This window comes from Lacerta agilis, chromosome 2 (genome assembly GCF_009819535.1).
Source record: "Lacerta agilis isolate rLacAgi1 chromosome 2, rLacAgi1.pri, whole genome shotgun sequence".
Classification (NCBI taxonomy): domain Eukaryota; kingdom Metazoa; phylum Chordata; class Lepidosauria; order Squamata; family Lacertidae; genus Lacerta; species Lacerta agilis.
This window is the reverse complement of record NC_046313.1, coordinates 97,098,356-97,120,157: the sequence shown is the minus strand read 5'-3', so window position 1 is coordinate 97,120,157 and position 21,802 is coordinate 97,098,356. Positions and strand designations below refer to the sequence as shown.

Genomic DNA, 21,802 nt, shown 5'->3' with positions numbered 1-21,802 from the left:
TGGGTTGCCCTTATTGTTTACTCTGAATCATCACTCAATTTTATCAGTGACAAAGCATGAAGCTGCTTGTATGCTAGAATTTCTGTTGTAATCCTTCTAGGCAGCACATAGTAATTATACTGCAAGAGTCTAGAATATTTTGCCAACATAACTACATTAAAGTTAATTGAATGATCAAGTGTCTCTTGTTCTTAATCAAAAGTGCTGCTGGTATTGCATAGATTTTTTTAAAAAAAATCCTCACGTCAACAAAGCAGTTTGTTTCTACCCAGTTATGCTTTGTCTAATAGCCTGTTACACCTGCTTGAACCCCTTTGGTGCCACAAAAAGGTACGCTGCAACATTCTGTTTCTTGGCATATTTTATAATTTCAGTTGACCCTAAAGTTATCAGAATATAAATTTGGGAATTAAAAAAACCTGTAAGACAGGGAAAATAAGAAAGTGAAAATGTCACCCCTCAGTTTCCAAGATAGCACAACTGTGTCCCATACACACACACACCAGCAAAATAGCATCCCATTGAGCTAAATCCACCTCTGGTCTTTGAATATAGGAAACACTGTAGGGTTTCAGTAGGTTGTTCAGTCAGAAAATGTGCCTTCTTTGCCATAGTTCTGGTTCACACCATGTAAGCCACACCATGGCTTTGTGCAAAAAAAGGAAACAAAAATCCATGTGGGATTCTGTACCAAAGGTTGCGGCCACGGTGCTTCTCAGTTCTTGTTACTGCTGTACTATCCAGGGCAAAACCATGGATTAGTGTAGTACTGTATAATGTCCAAAGCCAAGTATTGCTCAAGACAAAAGGTGAGCAGTAACCAAGGTCATATTGAGATCTTTTATTTTTTGTTCATCTGTTTTCAATAACTGTCTAGAAACCTTTTCAGAACTTAATGTTTGTCAAGGCATTGACAGATGTTAAAAATATTTGTTTTAAAGAAGAACATTGGGGTCTGTTTTTATTGAAATACAAAAGCTGGGATAAAAGTTGTTGGGAAACTGCGTACAAAGGGTAAATAGTTCATTAATTCATCTATTAAATATTATACTACCAGTATTATGACGACAGAAAATTTCCACAACATGTTAGAGAGCCATGTGGCGTATTTGTTAAAGCTGATGCAGAACAGTGAAAAGGCCTTGTGACGTATTTACAACGTTCCTTGGTTTCCTGTTCTGGTAGCTGCTCCTGACAGCTTCCGCTTAAGACTACTGCCTGCCACTCAGTCTGTTGTTTTTGAACCATTGTTGCACTTTCCATAGCCATTGGACTTAATGTTTCTATCTAGTGTCTGATTTATCATACAGATTATTTCAGCTGTTGTGTTTTGTGCTGGCGGTAGAACAGCAAAACTAAAGGAAGTTCTTGGCTGATGCATTGTCCCAGAAAAGGATCAATAAAATTTATCTACTCAGTTTGCTACAGGAACTGTTGAAGATGATTCCTGTCCAGAGTTCATCTGTGATAGTGGAGCAGCTGTATATAAGAAGAGTAAAGTTTGCAACAGCAACAGGGTTGGGGAGTGGGGACTTCCCACTCCCTGGGAAGATAGGGAGTGCAATCTTATATTAAGATATTAATAAGAATTTTAAAAACTCTTCTCTGCAAAGCTTTAAAACATTTTGAAGTGCTTCTCAACGGGTTAGAAGTGGGAAATGCATGAAGTGATGGACAGCAACTATCTGTGCATTCTGATTTGCACATTAATGATTGTCAATAAAGGGAGGGAGGGAGAGAAGTGCAGATCTTAAGACCGTTAGCGGTGGCTTCATCTTTATTCCATCATAGTTATTGTAGTAATAACCAGGAATGGGAGAAATGCTCTCTATTAGTAGGCGCCATCATCGTGCTTCTTTCACAGTCGGAAGTCCCACTCCCAACTGTCCTATCATCCTTCTGGATTTTTGCACACACAGAGAGGGAGAAATTTATTCAGTGCTGAATTCTGTGCCCAGTACCATAGTCTGGCTTTTGTTTGCACCCCCACAGAATCTCAGTAAACAAGTTTATCTTAACTGGTGTGCGGTGCTCCGTGATAGCAGATCAGACTATTATTTTCATTTTGTGTTACCATTTTAGGAATCCATCAGATTAATAAGATATCTATGAACCTGTTGTCGTAAATCTTTAGAGCACGATTGCTCATGTATTAGAAGTTATGCATTGAAAAAATCTTTTTTTTTAATGCAGTACAGCTGACAAATGAACTGGCCAGATTATGATTTATTGAGGTAACTAATAGTATCCTAAATCTAAAGAAGGGCCAGTGGAATTTTAATTCATTTTCTTAGTTTCAAACCTTCTGATGCAGGAGGAAGAGAAGAAGAGTGTAGGCATTCTATTCGCCAGTTCCTGAGGCAAACAGGTTAAAAAACAACAACTGATGAATCAGCAGCATTGTAGACCAGGCGCCACCAACCTTTTTGGACTAGCGGACACATTTTGAATTTTGAGAGTGCTGGTGGCACCAGTCACACATGGCATAACACAAAATGGCTGCCATGGGGTGTGGCATAACAGAAAGTTAGAAAGACAACCATCCCTGAGAGCCAGTTTCCCTTTTCTAATGCAGCTACACGTAATCCCTGAAAATCTGTGTAGAACAGTTTGAGATGTGGCGTGGGGAGCTACGGGGAAGGAGGAATTGTAGAAAATTGTCTCCCTTCTCTTACGTTAGCAGACTCCACCACGGGATCAAAAACTGTGCAAATGGAATGGCAGCATTGGATTTCAACCTTTCACCTCAGCCTGAGTTCATGAGGTCATATAGTGGTACCCCGCTAGACGAATGCTTCGCTAGACGAAAAACTCGCTAGACGAAAGCATTCGTCTAGCGGGAGGCTGCCCCACTAGACGAAAAAGTCTATGGGGCTGCCTCGCAAGACGAAAAAAATTCGTCTTTTTTTTTTTTTCGTTTTGCGGAGCGCGGCTCCCATTGCCGCTCCGCAAGACGAAAACCCCGCTAGACGAAAATTTTCGCGGGACGAATTATTTTCGTCTAGCGGGGCACCACTGTAATTTAAAAATACAATTTTGACAACTCTCAGATTTATATTCTGGTATCTGTAATATCGTGTGATATGAGCTGTTCTTGTCACATACATCATGCTTTAATGTACAATTGTGTGAGGATTGAGGTATAATGCCATGATTTTATGTCCTGAGAAGGGATAGTTGATCTCACGTGGGTTCTTTAGGCTGGCGAGTGGGGGTGCTGCCAGTGAAATCTAAGAGTAATTCTCCTGCAAAGTATCAGCTTAATACTGGATAAGCAGCAGATTCTGTCTTTCAGATCTCCTCTTTAATTACCACCAGATAAGAGAGATGCGCTCTCTCTAGGCCTTGATTTTCATACTATAATACCCTATACAATATTGTATGGAGGGATCCACTCTGAGGCTTTACTCACAGGGTGGCTTAACAGATAAAAATAGTCCAGAGTTATTTTCCCATTCCCAAGTATTCATACTTTTAAAACAAAAGAAGACGTAATATATAATTTCATCAGTTACCTCACAAAAGCAGCTTCACATGAGGGTCTCATTTGATGTTGGATATCCAAAATCTACATCTGTTGCTCAGCTCCTTCTTAATAATATTTTGGTACAAGAAACATTGGATTTGTAATTTTGTCTAGATATGCCATTTTTCTACCTTTACCGTCCTAGTCTAATATTGAAATTTATATCACCATTGAAGACTTCACTGTCAAAACAATTAACACACACTGCCTGAGTAGCCTAGTGAAAAATGCAGTTAATGATATTTCTGTCGATCAAAACTATACATTGCAAATTAATGAGTGTTAGTTGTTACATCAGTTTCTCAACCAATAGTTTATATGTGTGTGTGTTACAATGTAACTCCCCTGTCATTTTAAGACGATGTAAAATAGAAAATACAATACTGGTAACTTGCCAATGAATGGATCAGATACTATTTTTAACATTGACTTGTATTGAGATTTAAGATTTTCTAAGTGTACAGTAGCTAAGAAGATAGAAATATCCAGCCTCTTCTAAGGGTTCAGTATCACTAATATTGGCTCTAGCAAAATCCTAAAGCACTGCTGAACTTTTAAGGCCTCCAAATAGTAAGTTAGCAAATCCACTCTGGGAATCTCGCCATTGTTATAAAAAGACACTTGGCACTTAGTACTTTGTCCTATTTAGAAGCACACAATTTACTAGGCTATAAAATGCAAATATACTTGCACAGCACGTAGTTTTGTAAATAGACTAAATGGCCTGTTTTGGGATATGGGGGAAGATTACTAAGGGAAAACTAGAAGTGAATCAATGCAGAGATTTATTTGCTCCCAGACGTCTGGGGTCCCCCCACTTTTTATTTAGAACTCAGAATTACAACAGAAGCATATGGTTCATTTTTAAGTTTAAATGTGTAGTTTTGACACCTCAGAGAGCCCTACCTTATTTTGATGATTGGCTGGGAGGGTCTGGTTGATTTAGAGGTGTTGGAGAAAGGGATGAATTAGCTTGAATGCTAACCCTAACAATTAGGAGTAAACATGAATTAGGATTCTTGGTGCCTCTTACTAATTGGTGGTGTTTTCACCCCATCTATGATTGATCAGGAAAATTGAATGCAGATTTCCAAAAAATAACAAGGAGAGACAAGAGGGCCTTATTAAACGAGCAATGCAAAGAAATAGAAGAAAACAGAATAGGAAAAACCAGAAATCTGTTCAAGAAAATTGGAGATATGAAAGGAACATTTCGTACCATAATAAAGGACAAAAGTGGAAAGGACCTAACAGAAGCAGAAGACATCAAGAAGAGGTGGCAAGAATTCCCAGAGGAATTATGCCAGAAAGATATGGAGGTCTCGTACACCCCAGGTAGTGTGGTTGCTGACCTTGAGCCAGACATCCTGGAGAGTGAAGTCAAATGGTTCTTAGAAAGCACTGCTAATAACAAGTCCAGTGGAAGTGATGATATTCCAGCTGAACTATTTAAAATTTTAAAAGATGATGCTATTAAGGTGCTACACTCAATATGCCAGCAAGTTTGGAAAACTCAGCAGTGGCCAGAGGATTGGAGAAGATCAGTCCACATCCCAATCCCAAAGAAGGGCAGTGCCAAAGAATGCTCCAACTGCTGCAAAATTGTGCTCATTTCACACACAAGCAAGGTTATGCTTAAAATTCTACAAGGCAGGCTTAAGGAATATGTGGACTGAGAACTCCCAGAAGTGCAAGTATGGATTTCGAAGGGGCAGAGGAACCAGAGACCAAATTGCAAACATGCTCTGGATTATGGAGAAAGCTAGAGAGTTCCAGAAAAAACATCTACCGGTACTTCTGCTTCATTGACTGCACAAAAGCATTTGACTGTGTCGACCACAGCAAACTATGGCAAGTTCTTAAAGAAACTGGAGTGCCTGATCATCTCATCTGTCTCCTGAGAAATCTCTATGTGGGACAAGAAGCTACAGTTAGGACTGGATATGTAATAACTGATTGGTTCAAAATTGGGAAAGGAGTACGACAAGGCTGTATATTGCCTCCCTGCTTAGTTAACTTATATGCAGAATTCATCATGCGAAAGGCTGGACTGGAGGAATCCCAAGCCAGAATTAAGATTGCTGAAAAAATATCAACAACCTCAGATATGCTGATGACACAACCTTGATGGCAGAAAGTGAGGAGGAATGAAAGAACCTTTTAATGAGGGTGAAAGAGGAGAGCGCAAAATATAGTCTGAAGCTCAACATAAAAAAAACTAAGATCATGGCCACTGGTCCCATCACCTCCTGGCAAATAGAAGGGGAAGAAATGAAGGCAGTGAGAGATTTTACTTTCTTGGGTTCCATGTTCACTGCAGATGGTGACAGCAGTCATGAAATTAAAAGACTCCTGCTTCTTGGGAGAAAAGCAATGACAAACCTAGACAGCATCTTAAAAAGCAGAGACTTCACCTTGCCGACAAAGGTCTGTATAGTTAAAGCTATAGTTTTCCCAGTAGTGATGTATGGAAGGGAGAGCTGGACCATAAAGAAGACTATCGCCGAAGAATTGATGCTTTTGAATTATGGTGCTGGAGGAGACTCTTGAGAGTCCCATGGACTGCAAGAAGATCAAGCCTATCCATTCTGAAGGAAATCAGCCCTGAATGCTCACTGGAAGGACAGATCCTGAAGCTGAGGCTCCAATACTTTGGCCACCTTGTGAGAAGAGAAGACTCCCTGGAAAAAGACCCTGATATTGGGAAAGATTGAGGGCACAAGGAGAAGGGGACGACAGAACGAGATGGTTGGACAGTGTTCTCGAAGCTACCACTGACCAAACTGCAGGAGGCAGTGGAAGACAGGAGTGCCTGGCGTGCTCTGGTCCATGGGGTCACAAAGAGTTGGACACGACTAAATGACTAAACAACAAAGATTGATCATGTGAATTGATCAAATAATCCAGGATTATGTTGTTCTTGGGATGGAGTGGCAATCCTAGGATTCAGAGTTTGCATTTACTGCACCACGGGCTACCACAGTGAAATTTGGTCATAAATCAAGCAAGACCATCAAACTTGCAGATGAACACATTCCGATTGTGGTTCTTTTTGTTGCTATTTGTGCAATTACTATCACAGACCCTGAAATAGCAAGCATGCTTTGAGATAATTTATGGTTTGGCCATAAATGTGTACACAGATGAACATGAAATATTAAATTTACACACACCCCCAAAAAGTCTGCTGGAATTCCAGATGAGTAGATCCTTAATACTGGCTTTGCAGTCCCCCCCCCCCAGTCTGTTCTTTATCCAGTGCTGCCTTTTTAGGAAGTGATTTATCCATATTGGGATGGGTAATGACCTCCTCCCCAAGTATTATTGTCTTGATGTACAAACATGGGGTGTTGTTGTTCAGTGGGGTATTCCTTTATTTTTTATAAAAATGAAAGTACACATTTAGATGTCTGGTTTTCATTCCTATCCCTGAGGTGTGATAGCTGACCAAAATTAGATGACCTGTGGCCTCATGCAGAAAGCTGGTGTTTATAAACTATCAGTAAATCTTGAGAACCTCACAGAGGAGACATACTGTACCGTATAGGGCTACCATTTGCTGAGTCTTCATTTATGTGTGGTATAAAAAATAGCTATGCAGATTTTTGGTTGGAAAAAAAAATAGGTTAATCTGGAGGGGCTATTTCAGACCCTTTCTTATTTCGTATGAAGAGTCAGTGAGGCTTACCCAGGGCTATTCCAGAGTTTTCCTGATACCACTGTTTTTCTTGTTATTCCTTATGAGACATCTGGGGGCGGCAACATAGATCCATAATCCGGTAACGACTTGATTAATGAATAATGCCACTATCTCCTATGTGATGAATTGGTGGGTAGACACTCTGGAAAGAGAAAGAGATGTGTCTATTCTCAGATTTTGTGTGTGTTTGAATGAACAGTTATGTAGTAGGAATGTATACTTGACAGGTTTATCCATGCAACCTTATTGCTTAGTAGTAACTTCTTTCATAACTGGTTTAAAGTGGGTCAGATATTTGTTAAACCCAAAGGTTAAAAAACACACAAAACAGTTTCTCTAGTTGTGCCCAGAATAGAACAACAGACTCTAGTTGCAGTTCTTGGATCCCAAACCTTCAGTTCCAGACAAATATTAAAGGTGCTCACAGATCTGCTTCTGCACCAGAGAGCAAGGAAATTAGAAGTTAAGGCACTCGACCTCAACATCTGTGCCATCTAAATACGTTCTCTTACCCAGCCAGTTTACACCTTAGCCTCCAGGCATTCACACTTTCCCTTGATCTTTCTGCCCTAAATCATATTTCCCTCTTCATATTCAGTGTATGTATTGGATGCGCAAAGAATTGAATGGAAAGGGTGTAGTTCAAAGAAAGGTTTTTAAACTGCTGTGATTCAGCTACTCTCTATATCCTTCACAAGGCAGATTTTCAAGCCAAATTTCTTACTGATACAATTTGTCTTGATTTTATGATAAATAGCATTTTCAGGCTTTAAAATGATAGAAAGGTGAAAAAAGCAACTCGCCTTAACTATACAGCCATTCCAGCAGCCCTCATAATCAAGGCTAAACATATTCAAATTCTGTATAATCGTTTTGGGGATTTGTGTTTTGCTTCCGGTGTTGATTTCTTGTCAGAGTTCTGCCATAACTGGTCTGGTCAGGTTATGAACAGGGAAAGGGGAGGAGAAAAGTATTGCTCATAGAATCACTGCAGTACCTAAATAGAGGACTATGTGTATTCTGGATGCAAGAGTTAGGTAATGAAGGAAATAGTCCCTGCCAAGTTTGTGCTTCCCCCCCCCCCCCAGTCATAGGAAATACTAGACTAGCAAAAAATAAATAAAAATTACTTAGTTAATCTGCAAGGAAGCTTGGTTTTGTAGCCCTTCCAGATAGTGCAATAGTAATATGCTTTTGCAGTCATGTTGCTAGATCTCATTTCATATTACACTTTTTTTAAAGTAACAACTGATAAAACTGGAAATACACATCCCTTTTAAAAAGTGTCTGGCTCTTCTGTTACAGTAAGGGGAGAAAATCCTGTGCCTGTATCATAAGTCCTAATGCTGAATTTTGAATACTGGTTTGAACATTTTTTAAGAAAAGTTTAAAAAAAGCACTGGTCACACCCACTGAATCTTTTAGATGCCATGACTTTTTTATTTGCCCAGGCCTTTTAATTACCGTACAAGTGGCATATTCAACAGTGTTCTTTTGCTGGTTTTGAAATGGTTTCACAGTGCTGTGTCTATGCTGACTTTTAGATTAGTATTGTTTGTAACTGATGGTGACTGCAAAAGTTTAGATGATAATTAGTGGGGGGGGGGGGTTTTAAAGTAAGTTTGTAAACTGCCAAGAGGACTTGAGTTGTATATAAATGTAACATTTATAAGTTTGAATGACCCTAGATAAAACTTTCATAATGACTTTAATGCAGTGCTGTTGTTCAAGGGATTTGAGTCGAATATTCAGCTGCCAGCCACGTTAGAGCAGATAAAATGGAGATGTGCATGACCACAACAAGAATAGGTGGCTGTGGCTGCCAACTAAAAACCTGAGGTTGCTAGGACCCTGCCCAGGTCCAGACTAGGCTGTTTTTCCACTTGAGACAAAATGCCCTGCCACCTTCTCTGGCACTTCTTTCCATTGCCAACTGATTGCTTGGAGAGAGTGGGATGGTCCCTGGGGGACAAAAGACAAGCTACAGCAAAGAGAAGTTCACACTTACCCAAACGAACATCTTTTTTATTATTGTTATTATTTTAAAATGTGTGCCGCTACTTCCTGAAACATTTTCACAGTGGTCTACCAAGTTAAAACAGTACAGTCATACCTCTGGTTGCATTCACTGCAGGTTACGAACGCGCCAAATCCGGAAGGGATTATTAGTTTAGGGAAGTTTTTAATTTGTGACTTTGTATTGTATTTTGGTATTTGTTGGAGGCCGCCCAGAGTGGCTGGGGAGACCCGGCCAGATGGGCGGGGTATAAATAATAAATTATTATTATTATTATTATTATTATTATTATTCGCCGCTTCAGGTTGCAGGCCTTTCAGGTTGCAAACGGGGCTCCGGAACAGATCCCATTTGCAACCAGAGGTACCACTGTACCAACAATAACCAAGCAATAAATGGCAAAACAAATAGTAAAACAACAGCTGTACGGAAAAACAGTGGGCTCAATGTGGAATGCCAACACACAGCAGCAATCTGTGTCCAGAAAAATCGCCTTTTTGTTTCCACATGCAGTGGAGCAGGAGAAGTTCCAACCCGGTTTAGAACCAGTTCCATATTCTCAGTGTTTGCTAATATACTCCTTATTTTTCCCATCCAGAAAGAAGACACAGCTCCTCCAGCAAGCCACCTTTAACCCCTCCTTCCTCTTCAGTATTCTCCCTCTTTTCGCCTCTGACTTCAAAAAGCAAAGGTAGCAGCGGAGGTGGGAGCAGTCGTTCATCCAGTGGCGGAGGTACTAGTGCATCGTCATCATCCAATTCCAAGTTGTTGAAGTCACCCAAAGACAAGCCGCCAATCAGTGGAAACAATAGGCCAATGCACCTGGTACATAGCAAAGGTCCCCATGACAAAATGTGAGTATAAGGAGAGGACTAAATGTTTAGCAATGGATACAAATACTATCTCAATTTTGTATATCTCATTTTGAAAAGGCATATTTCATTTTGCTCTAGGGCTCCTTCCCAGCAACTGGTATAAGATCGATGCATATCTTCCACCCACCCATTGCCTTTCATGTCCAGTCACTAGTATAGTGGCACATAATGTTCTGGAGCTAATAGCAACCATGCTTGCATTAAACTGGGTGTGGTTGGTTTGAAATAATTGTTAAAGGTAACAATGGTTATCATTAAATATGGTGCAGACCTATATACTTCAGTAGTGCTGGAAAGGGAAAGAAGAGGATAATTCACATGGGTTACAAAAGAAGAAGGGCTTAGCCTATAGGATTCATGCATAATATTAGATCTGCACCAGGGTAGGGCTCTGGTCTTTTAGCTGATGAGCTGTAACTTAAAATTATATTGCAATCCAATATGAAGGAGGCTGCACCAGCAGCATCACTGCTGCACTTTTTAATGTTTCTGGAAGGGGAGGGATGATAAAGAACAAGAGAAAAACCGTATCAAATTGAAAAAAGGAAACATGCTCATATTGCAAAAAGAAAGTTAAGAGTTGGTTACAAGTTGCAAACTGGGATTAAATATGTTTCCTGAGTTTCCTAAGCAGGCTGGAAACTTCTGAGTTAGAGGGTTAGGGCCACCCACTAATTTTTATATTTTGTGTATTATTATTTCTTAAATTAGTACACTACTTTGCCTCCAAAGATCACAGGGCAGTTTACAGTATAAAGTTGTTGGACATAGAAATCATACTGGTGCAACACTGAAGTAAAAATGTATTAAATATCAAATGTTTTCTGCGCACATACTCTAAAAGTAAACAGCTGAATCTGATGTATTGTGTACCTGAGAAAGAAGAACAAACCTGATCGAATAAAATGTGCATACGCTTTATAAAAGGGAGGTGAGCAGCCAGACATCCTATTTTCTATTTTGAATTGAGCACAGTAAGTTGGATCCAGACTTTGTCCTCCACTAATGGAAGCACTCTTTCAGTCCATGGGTTCCTTTGGATCCAGTGGCAACCTTTGCTCAGATGGGCAACTCACATTGTGGTCTGTGCACCCATATTGTATTAAGCATGGGACCATTTGCAAATTAAAAAGGGGCAGGAAGACTTTATTGAGATGTTCACTTTTCTGGTAAAACAGAATAGTGGCACACATAAATCATTGGAGTCAACAACAAAACTGCAAAATATGTTTGTTTATTGTATTTTCTCTTTAAAAATTGATTTTAAAGTTACTTGGGTTTTTTTTTATTAAAAAAAACGCCATAAAATTCAAAAACCCACATAATCAGTATGCAGGCTCTAACTTATTCCACAGTTTTTTAGTCATCAAAAAAGCACAGTACAGTTTTTCCATTCCGTTCCTAGTGCTGTTTCCCATTTGTATGAAGCTGCTGGATGCAGTCATTGAGGGTTAAGGCATGGTGGTATCAGTATGCTGATGGCACCCAGCTCTTTACTTCATATCATCTGAACTAGATGTAGCTATGTCTCTGCTGAACTGGTGCCTGGAGGTAGTAATGGACTGGATGAGGGCTAGTAAACGGAAGGTGGATTCTGACAAGAGAATGGTGCTGTTGGTGGGTGGTTCTAATGTTTGGGAACTGTGCATTTGGCCTGTTCTGAGTGGAGTTTGCATTGTCTCTGAAGCAGCAGGTACATGGTGCTGCTAGATCCATTGTTGTCATTGAGAGCTCGGGTAGTTTTGTTGGCTAGGAGTGCCTATTGCCAGCTATGGCTGGTTCAGCAGCTACAGCCATTCCTCGGTTGAAACACCTTGGCCACAATTTTGCTTGCTCTATGCATCATATAGCATCTGTTTTGTGGGATCTACACTGGCTACCAATGTGGGTTGGAACCACCTTTTCCCATATCAGCCAGCCATATCAGACTGGTGGGGACACTGGTTATCAGAGAATGTTGCTTTTGTGAGGTTGTGCTATATGGCCTTCTCAGTAATTACACCCCAACTGTGGACTTCCCTTCCCCTTATAGACCTATGGATGGCTACATATCTAATGGAGATGCATCTGTTCCCCCAGGCTTTTGAGGACCTGGCTGATCTGCTCTGGAGTTTAGGATTGTTTGTATTATGTATCACTGCTCCTAATTTCTGTTTCAGCTGTATTTTACTTTGTGCTGGAAACGGCTTTGATGAAAAGCAGTCTACATATTTTATAATAAATTACCTATTTCCTCCTTGCAGCATGACTCCATCTGTCAAAGTGGAAAAAATACACCCAAAGATAGATGGTGCACTATTGAAACCTGCTGTTGGTCCAACCTGTTCTACTACTGTGAGCTCCTCAATAAAGACTGGCCTTAATCCCTCAATACCAAAGCCACCCTTGCCTTCCCCTGGACAGATACTGAATGGTAAAGGTCTTCTCTCTGTGCCTCCATACTCAGAAAAGAAGCAAGACGAGAGTACAAATAATAGGAAATTTTTACACAAAAGATTGTCAGGTAATTTTTATAAGGCATTTTTTTTTATCTTGCTTGCTAACAATAAAAAAGAGCAACTGGCAAGGGTTCAGAAGCACTGTCTTCGTGCTTCGGATGTACTGTGGTTAATTTCCAACAAGCCAATGATTTGTGAAACTGGTTAACCATGCAAGGTTTGGGCTCATTCACATATTCCTGTACCAAAGTTTAGTGTGACATCTGAGCAGTGCTGTTGTATGATAATAAATCTTGTGCACTAGAAATGCTATCTAAATCAGGCATAGGCAACCTCGGCCCTCCAGATGTTTTGGGACTACAACTCCCATCATCCCTGACCACTGGTCCTGTTAGCTAGGGATGGTGGGAGTTGTAGTCCCAAAACATCTGGAGGGCCGAGGTTGCCCAATGCCCATGCCTGATCTAAACGCTAACTCTCGGTTGGTTCCAAAGCACCTTTCCCCCATCCCTTCTTGGACCTTCTGGTGCAGCACTATTTGAGATCCTGCTGGTCAGAAAAATCAGCCACATATGCATGCCCAGCCTTCCTTGGATCCTAGCCTACATTATTAAATGTGCCTTAAATCATCATAATGTGGCATGAGCTAGAAATGCACAAAACAAAATACGCAAGTGCTGATTAAAACGTTCACTATTTCCTTTAAAGTGTCCCTCATTTGAAGTATAATATATATATTTTTAATCCTCCTAGGTGAATTAAATGGTATGAAATCATATCCCTGGTGCAAGAAATAGCCCTAGATAAAGGCCAAGAACCGACACAGTCCACACAGCTATATAGTTTTCAACTTGGAAGCTTTGATAGCAAATGAGGCAAGCCATGAACAGTGTGTTGACTCTTGGACAGGAGATCAGAAGAAAAACACTAACGGGATAGGAGGGTTGCACATATAGATCTCTTGGGTCTTAGCTGCTGTGACCATTTATGGACCCACAGTTATGAAATTTTGCCAGGCATAAGCATGTACAGTTAAAGAAGAGCAGTTATTTTTAAATAAAAAATAATTACACCTCCTCCTTAATCTCTTCAGTTTGTATGTTTTTGAAATCTTAATATATGAATCTAAGAAGGTTTTCCTCCCGTTTTCTTACCTATAGCATCATATATAGATTTCTATATAAATGTAAGAGAGATGTGGCTTCCACTTGACTTAAAATATATAGTATATGTTAATAACACTGAACTGTTAGAATATGACAGTATGATTCATTTTTCTAGTTTTACTTTAATTTATATTTCTTTACAAAGCATGCTCTTTGAGTCTTTCTCACGGATTCTATAAAGAAGAGGGGCGTAGGTGTAAAGAAAAATTCAAGTGTGGCAATACCTTTACTTGCTTTCACATCTTAAACTCAAAAGCAACTTTGGGGTTAGTTCTGCATTGAAATAAACAAATTCAATTTCTGAATGAAGCACAAATTGTTGTTGTTTGTATTATTATTATTTGTATTATTATTTGTATTTAACAGAGAGAGAATTTGATCCTGATATCTACTGTGGCGTCGTTGACATAGAAACGAAGAAACCCTGTACTAGGTCTTTGACATGCAAGGTAGGATGCCTTCTTAAAGAACTAAGTTTTCTGAATGTCAGGACAGAGAAGTCAAACTATGATTTAGGTGATTCAGACAACTCCCTGAAAACAACTTAGAAAACTGTGTTATGGAAGCTAGTAAGAAGGTTAGAGCTACACTGTAATAAGAAGAAAATCTAGTTTAATTTAAATCTTCATTTATTTGTTTTCAGACATTGCTGCTAAATGGTTCCAGTTCCTCCCTCCCACCCACTTTTTTAAAAATTGGGAGATACTCAAATAGGTTTTGGCAAAATAGGGAGTTCTTCTTAAATATGGCTTCATCTTTTGACATGGGGAAACAAGGCAAGGCCACAGGAAATTCTGATGAGAAAATTCAGATACTGGAATTATTATTCTAAAATAATGAAAATGAAATGATAAAAAATAAGCAAATGCAGTATAAAAGTAGAGTTCTGATATGCTCCGAATTGCATTCACATTGTCACCTCAGCTCCCTTACTAGGGCACTACTGCAAACCTCTTTGCTGTCCTTATTACCAAAGATGATGTGCAACTGTGAATCTGTGGCTGGGTTTGAACTGGTACTAAAAATGTGGGGTAGGGTATTTATAACTATAACTTGTTGAAGAATGGCTTGTACACAAAACCGTTTAACTGCTGTGCACAACACCTATATTTCCAGCAGAGGGCGCACCAGCTAATGTAATTTAACAAAGTGGCATTTCTATGTTTAAGTGGGTATTAATGAAATTCAAGAAACACCATTATTATATCACAAACACTGCAGAACTTGGATACACAATCCAGTGTTAATTCCTGTACTATATATGGTTAGGACCATATGTACTGAATTTGATTTACCATGAGCTAAGAAGCTCCATGATTACGACGTTTTAATGGGTTTAATGCTCACTTTTAATATCTTCTTAATGCCAGATGCTAGTATGGCACATGGCATTTGCAGGTCTTGTTTGAAAGTTTGGCCTGTGTCACTGCATGCCAGTTCATATATTTATGCAGCCAGACATATGATACATATAATAGGCTCTTTTCCATTTTCCTCTCTGTATTCCTGGTATTCTTCCTTCTATCCATTTTTGGGCTCTGTGGATTAGATTGGAGTTCCTTCTTGGCCAGGTCTCCCCGGCACTACCAATTCTCCCCATTCCACTGTTCCTAATCCAAAAATGCTTCATAAATGACCACACTACCCACCTCCCCATATGTATTGTGCTCTGTTTTCCTAAAAGCAGGCAGGATAAATCTGCACTAGTAAAATGCCAGGCATAACAATACCTTGGTATATTCAAGGCTTGGTTTTACATATATTGCACAAATATACCTCTTCAACCTGGAGTAATTGGTTACCTTTTAATTTCCAGACACATTCCCTAACTCAACGGAGAGCTGTACAGGGTCGAAGGAAACGATTTGATTTATTACTAGCTGAGCACAAAAGCAAAACCAGGGAAAAAGAATTACTCCGCCATTTGGATCATCATCAGCAGATGCCCCCTCTCAGGGAACCACATCCCTCACCTTCAAGAACTTCCCAGGAGCTGCACCAAAATTCTCATGGAGTTATTCCTACAGAATCAAAGCCTTTAGTACCTACTAAACCCAAACCTCACACCCCCAGTCTTCCAAGGTAAATAAACTCACCCAGTGACTTTGGTAGCCTTATGGTGGGGGAACTTGAGGAATTGTGACTTTCTGCATTAGGCCTGGTGAATGTTTGCTTGTCTGGTCCATCTGCTCCATTTGTGCCACTCAGGTACCCATTTTAAGATCCTTTCGCCCTCAATGTCTGCACTGACCCATGCCACAGCCTCACATTAGAATTCCTATGACACCAGTATATGCAATGCAGCATGCAATTTTATGTTGCACTCTCACAAGCTCTGGGTTGATCTGAATTAGCTCTGCTTATTAAGCTTAGCATGGTAACAAGTTAATGAAGATAAATGATCGGACCACCTAGATATTTTCAGGGTAAGGCAACAGCCCAGATCATTGTGACCTGTTCCACAGTGAGAAGCATGAGAACATTAATAGAGCAGCAGCTGAAGGCTGTAAATGCCAAATAGTTGAAAAGGTTTGGTCAAAGTCTCCATTCTTCTGAATTGGAGGCCAGGAGTCACCATATGCCTCTCTCTAGAGCCGAGAAACATTTCTGCAATTAGTCTGCATTTGGTTAAAAATAAAAATCCTATCAACACATTGTGTGGGCAGAAGGTTTTTCCAGGCAATCTGTGTAAGGTAAGCTTTAATTTCTAAGATCGACTGCTAAGCAAGCGCTCTAAGGCAGAAGGCGTTGTAGTTACCAAAGGCTATTGCCCAGTTTGGGGCTGGTTCACATAGTTGTTTTCAGCTGTATTTTCGGCATATGAGCTGTCCCCTGTACTTTCTGTGTCGGAAGAGCTGTGCAACCTTCGATTCAGCAGAGGGCTGCATTAATGTAAGACAGAGAGAGATGAGTTCCCACCAATTTCCCCCTACAGGCCCCCACACTGTCAATTCTGTGTGGTTTTGTAGGGTTCCCCAACTCTCTAGAACAGATTTTCAGGGATCTACAATGGTCCAATGTTGTGTGATTATTATTATTATTATTGCAAGAAACTATTACTCTTCGTGCATGTGCATATGTGTTGTAATTTCATGATAAAATACAAATTTTAACAGCTTGGATATGTGAGATAGATGGTGTTTGTTTCTATTCAGAGGGGCTCAAGGCAATATATGTATATATTGCTTCCCACCCCCCATGTTATCCTCACAACAACACTGTCAAATATACGAGACTGAGTGATTAGTCCATGGGCATCCAATGAGCTTTGTGATTAAGCGCAAATGGGAACTTGGGTCTTGTCTACCGCTCAAACCACTGCACCAGCCTTTCCGAGCCTGCTGCCCTCCAGATATTGTTGGATTGCTGCCCCCATCATCTCTAGCCACTATCCATGCTGTCTGGTACTGATTATAATTGTTGTCCTTAACATCTGAGGGTCCCAGGTAGGGGGAGGCTGTATTGACACCAACTCTCAGTTCATCAGAGTGCTTGAAGCCTTTGACTGCCAGAAAGGTTAGAAAAGAGAGAGAGCATGTGGATCTCCCTCTGTTTCCTGTTCTTCTTAGGCTGCTTGTCATCAACCTCTAGTCAAGTGCCTATTGCTTACTTTTGACACTGCTGTGGATTGGTCTGCCAGTTCATTGTGCCATTTTCATATATAATATAGGAATAAGTCCTATGCTCTAAATCTAAGACCTTTGTTCTATAAAAATGCATTAATACATTTTTAAGCCAAGTTATAAAACGTTTGTTGGTACTGTATTTAACTATGATTCCTCTTTTATGAAGGCCTCCCGGCTGCCCAGCCCAACAAAGTGGAAATGCCCCAAATGAATCTCCATCAGTCCATGAATCTCCACATGCTCCCTTACCTGCAGCTGAGCCAGCATCTCGGTTATCCAGCGATGAGGGAGAATGTGATGAAAAAGAAGAGCCTGTTGAAAAACTGGATTGTCTTTATTCAGATCATCATCCTCAACCAGCTGCTGTACGTTTCCCAATTTCTATTTTCCTTTTATTTCCCTTGCTTGGTGTATTAAATGTGTGTATAAGCAGCAATACTTCATGTTCTCTAGAGGAAGGAGCATTCAGATGTAGCTGTGGGTCTGGATACAGAATACTGCTGAATACTGAATCACTGGGGTTGGTTGCAATTGCTGTGGTAGGCATTAAATTATTCTGAGACACAAGAAGCTAGCATGGTGACAGAGTAGCTGAAAGGCTGCATTTAGCATCAGTATTCCACAGAGAAATAAGATATTTGGGCAGGATCGACTGCTCTATATAGTATATTTGTTGGATTCCTTCAGATGGAAGTTCTGAGTTGTAAGAGAGCCACAGATAATCATGAATGCTTATGATTCTTTCTATATGTTGTTTTATTGCAACTGTTTTATTTTTCTTTGCTTTATTTTATATTTGCTAATTTGCAACATCTGGTTGAGAAATCTACTAAAGTAACTATCCCCCCCCCCCCCAGTTTTGCACATTTGGTAGTCGACAAATTGGAAGAGGTTACTACGTGTTTGATAAGCGGTGGAACCATATTCGATGTGCACTTAATGTCATGGTGGACAAGCATCTTAACTCACAGATGTGGAAGTGAGTAGAAACAGAACAGGCTGTCATATATCTCATTGTGAAGTGGGGTGTTTTGCATGCATGGGGTGAAGGAGGAAAACACGTTTTCTTTTGCAGTTAAGGAGTGTTAACATTAAGCATCAACACATTGTCTTAGGTGTTTCTAAATTAATGGAAATGATCCAGTTCCTCAACTGAGGCATCCTTCCCAATTAGTGAACTACCAGCATAGCCTTGAGTACCCAGCACAAGAGAGGTAACACATGTATACATTGTGAGATCATTTGCCAGTTTCAGGGAGCCAACCGAGAGGTCTGAGCGAGAGAACCTTTTTGGACAGAAGAGAGTAGAAAAACCAGATTTCCTTGACAACTTCTGAATACCAGTTGCTGGAAAATGCAGGAGAGAAGAATAGTGTTGTGCTCAGGTCCTGCTTGCAGGTTTCCCATGGGCCTCTGGTTAGCCACTGTGAGAACAGAGTGCTGGACTAGAGGCGCCATTGGCCTGGTCCAAAAGAGCTATGACCAGGTTCTTAGGAGGAGAGATTTGGACATTGCTTTCTTTCTTCAAAATTAATCTTCACCCTTGGTGAAGCTAGGTGGACAAAGGGGATCCCTGCCATCTAATCCTGATGGCCATTTGTGTAGGGCTGCTTACAGCATAGGCCTTTGACTCTGTGCCCACTGTACCTTTTCAGTCTTCTTTCCGTTAAGGTAGCAGATTTATTATTTCAAGTGGGCAAGATAGAATTAACCCACGGAGCATTAACGACCTGCTTTTCCCTGCCACCTAGGAAAATTCCTCCAGCGACAAGCAACACTACATCCTTGCGCGCTCCACACCGGACAAGCTCAACACCTGTGTCGCAGTACAGCTCCAGCACAACAGGTTTCCTCTTGCCCGCCACAGCTATGCCCTCGCCAGCACACGTGTCTCCTTCCTGTTTATCCCTCAGTGGGAAATCGGTACCATCCCACGGGACTACGCTCAATGCCAACCCTGCTAGTTTTGGTGCAGCAGAACCTGCCTGCAGTATGCAATCAAGACAAGTGTCTACATCCCCTTCCACGCCTCCAGTGCTTTCCTCGGTACCGTCGCCTCTGTCCAACAAACCTCAGAAATTGAAATCCAGCAAGTCTTTCAAGCCTAAGGAATCTTCTGCTAGCAGCGCCAACTGCAACAGTACCAGTAGCAACAGCAGCGGTGGCAGCTCAGGAAAGAAGCGTAAGAACAGTTCTGCGCTGCCAGCACCTTCTTCTCATTCCACAGAGTCCTTTAGGAAGAACTGTGTAGTGAACTCTGGAAACTCTGGGGCTTCTTATCACTCGCCTGGGATGTCTTCGTCCCACAGCCTCAACTGTATGACTGGTAAAGCTAACTCGGTTAGCCTCAAACATGACCAATCAGGGAGGGGCCCTCCGACTGGGAGCCCTGCAGAATCTATAAAAAGAATGAGTGTGATGGTGAACAGTGGTGATTCCACCCTGTCGTTGGGGCCGTTCATTCACCAGTCCAGCGAGCTGACGGTCAACTCGCACGGCGGGTTTTCACATTCACATCCTTCCCTAGACAAATTCATAGGAAAGAAAAGAAAGTGCTCGCCTGGTTCAAGCAGCATAAACAGCAGCAGCAAAGCAAACAAGGTTGCCAAATTGCCGCCAGTGAACAACATTCATACGAAACACGCTGGTGCAATCCCAGGGACACAAGGACTGATGAACAATTCTATCCTTCATCAGGTATGCAATCTTACTTGGGCCATATTGATATCCAGACAAGTCACTTTGACAAATTCCCATTCCGGACAGTACTTGCTTACTGGAGGTGATTTTTTTCTTGTCAGAGATGTTGGCGCTGGATATCTTGGGTGTATGCTTCGCTTTGCAAAATGGTTTATTATTATTATTAAATCCCCCCCCCCAAAAAAAGGATGCTGTTGCTTGTTAGGAGCATAATTCCCTTTCATTTTTTGGGACTTGTTGAATTTTTAAGACATGGCACAGATTCCTTGTTGGGGAAAATAGCATGATCTAACTTTGCTCACATATATATCCTTAAGGGCTTCCTGTTTTCAGCTATGGGAAACCAAAGACTCCTTCATGTTTGAGGATATTATTATTATTTATTAAATTTGTATACCACATTTCATCCAAAGATCCCAGAACAGTTCACAAAATTAAAATACAAAATGAGAACTCAAAATACATAATAAAGCAAAAACAAACCAATAAACCCTGCTTCCATAAACACATTTGAAAGGCCATAGAATAGCCAAAGGTCTGGTTATAGAGAAAAGTTTTTGCCTGGAGCCTAAAGATATGTAATAAAGGCACCAGGCAAGCCTCTCTGGGGAGAGCATTCCACAAACGGGGAACCACCACAGAAAAGGGCCGTTTTTGTTTTGGTGCCCTCCAGACCTCTCATGGAGGAGGCACAAAAAGAAGGGTGACAGATTATTGCAGGGTCCAGGTCAGTTCATACAGGTGTATGTATTGATGTATTTCGTTCTTTGGCCATTTAAGGCTTTATAAGTCAGAACCAGCACTTTGAATTGGTCCTGGAAACTAATCGGCAGCCAGTGCAGTCAGGCCAGGATTGATGTAATCTGCTCAAACCATTTTGCCCTGGTGAGCAATCTGGCCACCGAATTCTGCACCAGCAGAGGCAGCCGTATGTATAACGTGTTGCAGTAATCTAACCTACTGGTTATCAGAGCAGAGACAACGGAAGTTAGACTAGGGTCGCAGCTGGGCCACCAGCCGAAGCTGAGAGAAGGCACTCTGCGCCACTGAGGCTACCTGAGTCTGAAGCAACAGCAAAGGATCTCTAAAAGTATTCCCAAGCTGTGTACCCACTCCATTATCGAAAGAATCTAACGCCATCAAGAGCAGGCAACCTCCCACCCATCCAGTCTAGGTAACCACCCACTGACAGTACCTGAGTCTTCTTGGCTTGCGCTTCCGTTTGTTGGCTCTCATCCAGTCCATTCCTTCACATAGCCAGAAACGGGTACCCCATGGGGCTGCTTGCAAGTTGGAAGAGCTTAGTTGTGCCATTGAAAACAACTCAAACAGATAGCTTTGTGCCAGTGAGATTCAAGTCTGTTTGCCTTTCGCCAGATCGGCAGCTTGTAGCTTAAATACCACTAGTGGATCAACTAATAGTTTTTTTTCAAATCTGCTGCACCCGCCAAGAAAAGCAGCATTGATTTTATTATTATTTTAACAGGGCATAATGGGTTCCATAGTTATTTATTTGATAATTACTGGTCATCTGAGCAACCGGGGCAGGTGCCTTGTTGCAAATGAACAAGTTGCTGATCGGAATTGACAATATTACACCACAATGAACTAAAGGGAGGATATGGGACTGGTTAGTAAAACAGAAATTCATGGGGGGTTTTTAATCAGTAACCTTACTGAAATTTTAGAAGCCACTTTATAATTTTCAACCTTGATGACAAGTAATTGAACTTTGCCCATATACTGTGTAAAAA

At 40.9% G+C, this 21,802-nt stretch overlaps 1 protein-coding gene across 1 annotated transcript in view; it reads left to right on the top strand.

The window, feature by feature from the left end:
- Positions 1–21,802, top strand: part of ATXN7 (ataxin 7) — a 63,024-nt gene that overhangs the window by 36,795 nt on the left and 4,427 nt on the right. Inside the window, 7 exon segments of the mRNA XM_033141308.1 lie at positions 9,842–10,097; positions 12,362–12,621; positions 14,089–14,171; positions 15,539–15,804; positions 17,515–17,713; positions 18,206–18,327; positions 19,100–20,045. Coding sequence (XP_032997199.1) covers positions 9,842–10,097; positions 12,362–12,621; positions 14,089–14,171; positions 15,539–15,804; positions 17,515–17,713; positions 18,206–18,327; positions 19,100–20,045 — 2,132 coding nt within the window.